This window comes from Coenobita brevimanus, chromosome 15 (assembly GCF_032717465.1).
Source record: "Coenobita brevimanus isolate Jiangsu-jjx chromosome 15, ASM3271746v2, whole genome shotgun sequence".
Taxonomy (NCBI): Eukaryota; Metazoa; Arthropoda; class Malacostraca; order Decapoda; family Coenobitidae; genus Coenobita; species Coenobita brevimanus.
In genome coordinates this window covers 913,539-921,038 of record NC_136968.1, presented here as the reverse complement: position 1 = coordinate 921,038, position 7,500 = coordinate 913,539, and the positions used below count along the sequence as shown (strand labels likewise).

Genomic DNA, 7,500 nt, shown 5'->3' with positions numbered 1-7,500 from the left:
CCTACCTACCTACCTGCCTATACACATACATACATTATACATATATACATTATGCTTACATATTGACCTACCTACCTTTCAACTTACCTACCTACCTACCTACTTACCTACCTACCTACCTACTTCCCTGTTAATTTCAGCTTGTCTCCTTTGCAGTGCTGACTTTGTCCTCATTGTGGTGGCAGTAATGAGACATACTGACCCTACCTACCTACCTACCTACCTCCCTACCTACCTACCTCCCTACCTACCCACCTGCATACCTACCTACCTACATACATACATATACCTACCTGCCTACCTAAATACATACATATATATACCTACCAACCTACATACATATACATACTGGCCTACTTACCTTTCTACTTACCTGCCTACCTACCTGTTAATCTCAGCTCATCTCCTTTTGCAGTGCTGATATTGCATTCATTGGGCTGGTGGTGATGGGACAACCTGCCTGCTTTCCTACCTACCTACTTACCTACCTACATATACCTACACCTCCCTCCCTACGTGTTAATGTCAGCTCATGCCTTTTCAGCGCTGACATTGCCCTCATTGGCTTGGCAGTGATGGGGCACATTGACCTACCTACCTCCCTACCTACCTACCTTCCTTCCTACCTACCTACCTACTTACCTACCTCCCTCCCTTCCTCCCTCCCTACCAACCCATCTACCAACCCACCTACCTACCTACCTACCTACCTACCTACCTCCCTCCCTCCCTCTCTACCTGCCTCCCTCCCTGTGTGTTAATCCCAGCCCATGTCTTTTCAGCGCTGACATTGCCCTCATTGGCCTGGCGGTGATGGGACAAAATCTGATCCTGAACATGAACGACCATGGGTGGACGGTGTGCGCGTACAACCGAACCACCGAGAAGGTCGACAAGTTCCTGAACAACGAGGCGAAGGGCACGAAGGTGGTGGGAGCACACTCGCTGCAGGAGATGGTGGCCAAGCTGAAGAAGCCCAGGAAGGTGATGATGCTGGTGAAAGGTGAGTTTGTGTTGTGTCGTTTGTCGTGTCATATCCTTTGTGTCATATCGTTTGTCTTATGTTGTATGTCTTGTATTTTTGTCATGTCATATCATTTGTCATATCATATTGTTTGTTGTATCGTTTGTTGTGTCATATTGTTTGTCATGTCATCATTTGTCATCTCATATCGTTTATTGTATTAAACTCAGGAAAGGACTTTTGAATGGGAGTTGTTAAGTATATCCCTCAATAACAACACTGCTTATGTGCTCTCCATCCGTCATCATCACCATCCAATCCTACGTTGCCCCATCAGGGGCATAGGAGCCCGGGGCTAGGCAGTTGGTCCCGACATTTAAGATGAGAGTGACCAGCCTCACTCATCCCTGAGTGCCATTATGTGAGCAATCAACCCCAACCACCCCTTGGATATAAACCTTCACCGGCTCAATCCGATTGGAGCGCAATAATTACCCAATGAACCACCACGTGCCATAATTTGGTTATATGGTTACCACCCAGCATAGTAAATGGTTTTCTGGTGTACAGGAAACCATTTGGCTTGTCACTCAGTGTAGAGTCACCCACAGGCGGAAGGAAGAGGAAAGAATGAAGGAAAGAAAGACAGAAGAGGGAGTGTAAAGTTACCCATAGACAGAAGGACAAGGATAAAATGAAGGAAAGACAGAAGAGGGAGTGTAGTCACTCGTAGGCAGAAGGACAAGGAAAGAATGAAGAAAAGAAAGAGAGAAGAGGATGGAAGGAAAGAAGGATGGAGAGGAAAGGGCAGAAACCAGACAGCAGCACTACATCGAGTGAGTGGATGGTGAGCGCGCCCACTACCACTATGTGCTCTCCTAAACTAAATAAGATAGAGAGGTAGGAGGAGGCCAAGGATGAGATGGAGGGATGCAGTGGAGAGGTATATGAGAGAGGGGGGTGTGAGCTGGGAGCAGGACAGTGAAATGGCAGGGGACAGGGCGACATGGAGGCAATGTGTTTGTGGCCACCCCTTGTGGGAATGAGGTGTGTGGCAATAGATAGATAGATAGATAGATAAATGGATAGATAGATAGATAGATAGAAGCAAGACTAGAATGAAAGTAGAATTCTTGGCTAACATTACTAAGGCATTTTCAAACCTTTTCAATTTAAATGATACTTGAACCGAATAATTTGTGTAGTGGAGATTATTGTGTCAGTTATATCATTTACTATCTATCTATCTATCTATCTATCTATAGCCAGACGCCATAATCCCATAAGGGGTGGCCACAAACTCAGTCGCCTCCATGTCACCCTGTCTCCTGCCATTTCACTGCCCTTCCCCCAACTCACCCCCCCCCTCTCTCTCTCTCTCTCCCTTTTATGCTAGGAAGAAGGAACCAAAGGCCAGGAGCCCGCAAACTGTTCCTTCCAATAAAAAAAACAAAAACAAGACAACAGAGAGCCAAATTCAAGATCCGATCATTTTGAGATGCCTGGACACACTGCATTTGAAAGACTGGAGGTCATAGGAAGCAGGAAATACAGACAGGGAGATAGTTCCAGAGTTGACCTGTTGCATACGTGAAGGACTAGGAGCAGGAAATACAGACAGAGGGAGACAGTTCCAGAGTTGACCTGTTGTATACATGAAGGACTGGGAGTAGGAAATACAGACAGAGGAGACAGTTCTAGAGTTGACCTGTTAAGAGTAGGAAATACAGACAGAGGGAGACAGTTCCAGAGTTGACCTGTTGGGAGTGGGAAATACAGACAGAGGGAGACAGCTCCAGAGTTGACCTGCTAGGAGTAGGAAATACAGACAGAGGGAGACAGTTCCAGAGTTGACCTCCCTCCCCCATCACCTAACCTCCCTCTTATATATATTTTCTTCCCCTTCCCTCAGCCGGTGCCGCAGTGGACAGTTTTATACAGCAACTTGTGCCTCTGCTGGAAAAAGGAGATATTATTATTGATGGTGGGAACTCGGAGTACCAGGACACGCAGCGCAGGTGAGAGAGGGAGAGAGAGAGAGAGAGAGAGAGAGAGAGAGAGAGAGAGAGAGAGGGAGGGAGAGAGAGAGAGAGAGAGAGAGAGAGCTGTCTGTGTGTGAGTGCATGAAAGAGTGATTCTGCCTGTCTTTGTGTGTGTGTGTGTGTGTGTGTGTGTGTGTGTGTGTGTGTTTGTGTGAGTGAGAGAGAGAGAGAAAGAGCTGTCTGTGTGTGAGTGCATGAAAGAGTGATTCTGCCAGTTTGTTTGTGAGAGAGAGAGAGAGAGAGAGAGAAAGGGAGAGTGTCTGCCTGTCTGTGTGTGGGTGCATGATAGAGTGATTCTACCTGTCTCTTTATGAGAGAGAGAGAGAGAGAGAGGGAATTGGCCTGTCTGCATGTGGGTGCATGATAGAGTGATTCTGCGTGTCTGTTTATGAGAGAGAGAGAATCTGCCTGTCTGTGTGTGGGTGCATGAGAGCGTGAGTCTGCCTGTCTGTTTATGAGAGAGAGAGAGAGAGAGAGAGAAAGCCTATGTGTGGGTGCGTGAGAGAGAGAGTGATTCTGCCTGTGTTAGTAATGTTTCCTTTGTTATATATTCATTTCCTACTCCCACTGCCATACCCACACCTGCAGACTGGGCCATCCAACACATAATATATTTCCAAGCAAGTTTTTAATGAGTGCTGTATAGGAATCATCTTGTACTCTCACTGCCACACCCACACCAGCAGACAGAGCCATCCAAACGAAGTGGTGTTTACAAATCGTCAAATCCTCCACAGGTGCCAGGAGTTAGCCACCAAAGGACTGCTGTATGTGGGGTCGGGGGTGTCTGGGGGGGAGGAGGGGGCGCGCTATGGACCCTCCCTCATGCCGGGGGGTCACAGCGAGGCCTGGCAGCACATACAGCCCATATTCCAGGTGGGGGCGATGTTTACACCTTCAATTTTCAGATTCTTTCAAAATAGTACCACCACTTGTTTGAATTTCTGAGATGGGTGCATTATTTTTACACATGATTTTCAGATTCTTTCAAAATAGTACCACCACTTTGAATTTTTGAGATGGGTGCATTGTTTTTATACATGATTTTCAGATTCTTTTAAAATTTTCCAGATGGTTGTGTTATTTGTACTCACGATATTCAGACTCTTTCAAAAATAGTACCACTAGTTTGAATTTTCCAGTTGGGTGCGTGTGGAGTGATATGGAGGGACAGGTTGACGAATGAAGAAGTGAAGGAGCGTTGTGGGGTGGATGTGGATGTGATAGGAGCATTAGGAGGAACACTGAGGTGGTTTGGCCATGTGGAGAGGATGGAGAGTGAGAGACTGATGAGGAGAGTGTATGTAAGTGAGGTGTATGTGGAGTTACATGGAGGGACAGGTTGACGAATGAAGAAGTGAAGGAGCGTTGTGGTGTGGATGTGGATGTGATAGGAAGCGTTAGGAGGAACACTGAGGTGGTTTGGCCATGTGGAGAGGATGGAGAGTGAGAGACTGATGAGGAGAGTGTATGTGAGTGAGGTGGAGGGGGGGAAAAGGAGGGGGAGACCAAGGATGAGATGGAAGGATGGAGTGGAGAGGTATATGAGAGAGGAGAGTGTGAGCTGGGAGCAGGGTAGAGAAATGGCGGGGGACAGGGAGACATAGAGGCGATTTGTCTGTGGCCACCCCTTACAGGATGAAAGGGTCTGGCAGTAGATAGATAGATAGTTTTCAGATTCTTTCCAAATACTACCACCTGTTTGAATTTTCTTGGTGGGTGCTTTATTTTCACCCACGATTTTCAGATTCTTTCAAAACAATACCACCTGTTTACAAAAGTGATGGTATCTAGGGTTGGTGGCGGTACTGTCAAAGACGAGGGAGAATGGCCATGTGCAGTTTGCCACAAGGGCGTGGGAAGTAATTCCATCTTGTGCGGTGTGTGTGATAAGTGGGTGCATAAGAGATGTAGTGGTATCAGAGGTAGACTGCAAGATAATGCTGATTTTATGTGTACGGCGTGCCGGGGTGAGCAGGTGGAGATTGTCAGACGTGAAAGGATTGAACTTGCTGGTGAATCTCTTGAGTGTGTGGAAGAGTTTTGTTATTTGGGAGACATGTTGTGTGCTGGAGGTGGGGCTGGAGCTGGCTCTGTGGCTAGGGTGAGAAGTGGTTGGAAGAAGTTCAGGGAGCTGTTACCTCTCCTGACAGTGAGAGAACTCTCCCTACGTGCTAAGGGGTCTTTGTATGCAGCATGTGTTAGGAGTGTAATGCTGTATGGTAGTGAGACCTGGGCAGATTCTTTCAAAACAGTATAACTTGTTTGAATTTTATATGTGGGTGCATTACTTTCACTCATGATTTTCAGGGTCTTTCAAATTAATACCACTTGATTTGAATTTTCCAGGTGGGTACGTTTTTTTCACTCACAATTTTCAGATTCCTTCAAAATACCTTAGTATCATTTTATTTATTCATTTATTTTTTCACTGACTGACTCTCTCTCTCTCTCTCTCTCACAGTGGTGGAGAGAAGGGCGGTGAAATCTACAAAAGTCCTTGAATTTCATGGACTTATGAACTTTATAACTTTCACTCTCTTTTACACTGGAGAGAGAGAGAGAGAGAGAGAGAGAGAGAGAGAGAATAAAAATGTAATGCAGCAAACACATAGAGAGAGAGAGAGAGAGAGAGAGAGAGAGAGAGAATGAAAATAAAAACATAATACAACAAACATAGAGAGAGAGAGAATGAAAATAAAAACATAATACAACAAACATAGAGAGAGAGAGAGAATGAAAATAAAAACATAATACAACAAACATAGAGAGAGAGAGAGAAAATAAAAACATAATACAACAAACATAGAGAGAGAGAATGAAAATAAAAACATAATACAACAAACATAGAGAGAGAGAATGAAAATAAAAACATAATACAACAAACATAGAGAGAGAGAGAGAAAATAAAAACATAATACAACAAACATAGAGAGAGAGAGAGAAAATAAAAACATAATACAACAAACATAGAGAGAGAGAGAGAAAATAAAAACATAATACAACAAACATAGAGAGAGAGAGAGAAAATAAAAACATAATACAACAAGCATAGAGAGAGAGAAAATAAAAACATAATACAACAAACATAGAGAGAGAGAGAGAAAATAAAAACATAATACAACAAACATAGAGAGAGAGAGAGAAAATAAAAACATAATACAACAAACATAGAGAGAGAGAGAGAAAATAAAAACATAATACAACAAGCATGGGGAGAGAGAGAGAAAATAAAAACATAATACAACAAGCATGGGGAGAGAGAGAGAAAATAAAAACATAATACAACAAGCATGGGGAGAGAGAGAGAGAGAGAGAGAGAAAATAAAAACATAATGAACATAATGCAGCAAACACATAGAAAGAGAGAGAGAGAGAGAGAGAGAGAAAGAGCAAGAGAGAGAGAGATGAAGATAAAAGAATGCAGCACACATAGATAGATATAGTAAGATAAGTACTTAGAGGAGAGAGAGAGAGAGAAGAAAATAGAGAACAAGATAGAGAAAGGAAGAGTAGAGAGAGAAAGAGTGAGAGAGAAAGAAAAAAGAGAACAAGAAAGAGAGAGAGAAAAAAAAGAGAACAAGAAAGATAAAGGGAGAAGAGAGAGAGAGAGAAGAAAAGAGAGAACAAGATAGTGGAAGGGAGAGTAGAAAGAGAGAGAGAAAGAGAGAGAGAAAGAGAGAGTGAGAGAGAGTATACAGTAATTAAATACAAGGATATAGATCAGTATGCTTGGAGGGGATGGGAGTGTAATTATTTGAATTTTGAATGGAATTTGAAAACCATGTCTCTATATACGTTACAATCTCTTCTTTGAATCGTAAAAAAAAAAAATGAAACCTGATTTAAATGTTTTTGAAAGTCTGTAAATTATTTTGAGTTAGTGTAGTGGTGGTTTGGCCATGTGGAGAGGATGGAGAGCGAGAGACTAATGTGGAGAGTGTATGGGAGAAAGGTGGAGAGGGGTAGAGGGAGGGGGAGGCTGAGGATGAGATGGAGGGATGGAGTGGAGAGGTATATGAGAGAGAGGAGGGTGTGAGCTGGGGGGAGGGCAGTGAAATGGCAGGGGACAGGGCAACATGGAGGCAATTTTGTTGATGATGATGAGGAGGATAAGGAGAATGGTGATGATGATGTTGATGATGATGATGGTAATAATAATGATGATGATAATAATGATAATAATGATGATGGTAATGAGAATGATGATAATGTTAATGACTCTGATGCACATAACTCATCAGCTCTCCTACTCTTACTCTTCTACTGTCCTACTCTTTTACTCTTCTGCTCTCCTCCTCTCTTACTCTCTCCCACTAACCAACTTAACTGTTTTCTTCCTCTTTTACTCTCCTACTTTCTCCCTCCAAGTAACTCTCCTACTCTCTTCCTCTCCTACTCTCTTCCTCTTCTACACTCTTAATTTCTCCCACAAACCAACTCTCCTACTCTCTTCCTCTTCTACTGTCTTACTCTCTTCCACTAACCAATTCT

General features: G+C 43.5%; 1 protein-coding gene across 1 annotated transcript in view; it reads left to right on the top strand.

The window, feature by feature from the left end:
* The window catches only part of Pgd (phosphogluconate dehydrogenase), a 19,350-nt gene that overhangs the window by 1,386 nt on the left and 10,464 nt on the right, over positions 1–7,500 (top strand). The window contains exons 2-4 of the mRNA XM_080265558.1: positions 783–1,003; positions 2,877–2,982; positions 3,744–3,882. Coding sequence (XP_080121684.1) covers positions 783–1,003; positions 2,877–2,982; positions 3,744–3,882 — 466 coding nt within the window. The remainder of the gene's footprint in view (positions 1–782; positions 1,004–2,876; positions 2,983–3,743; positions 3,883–7,500) is intronic.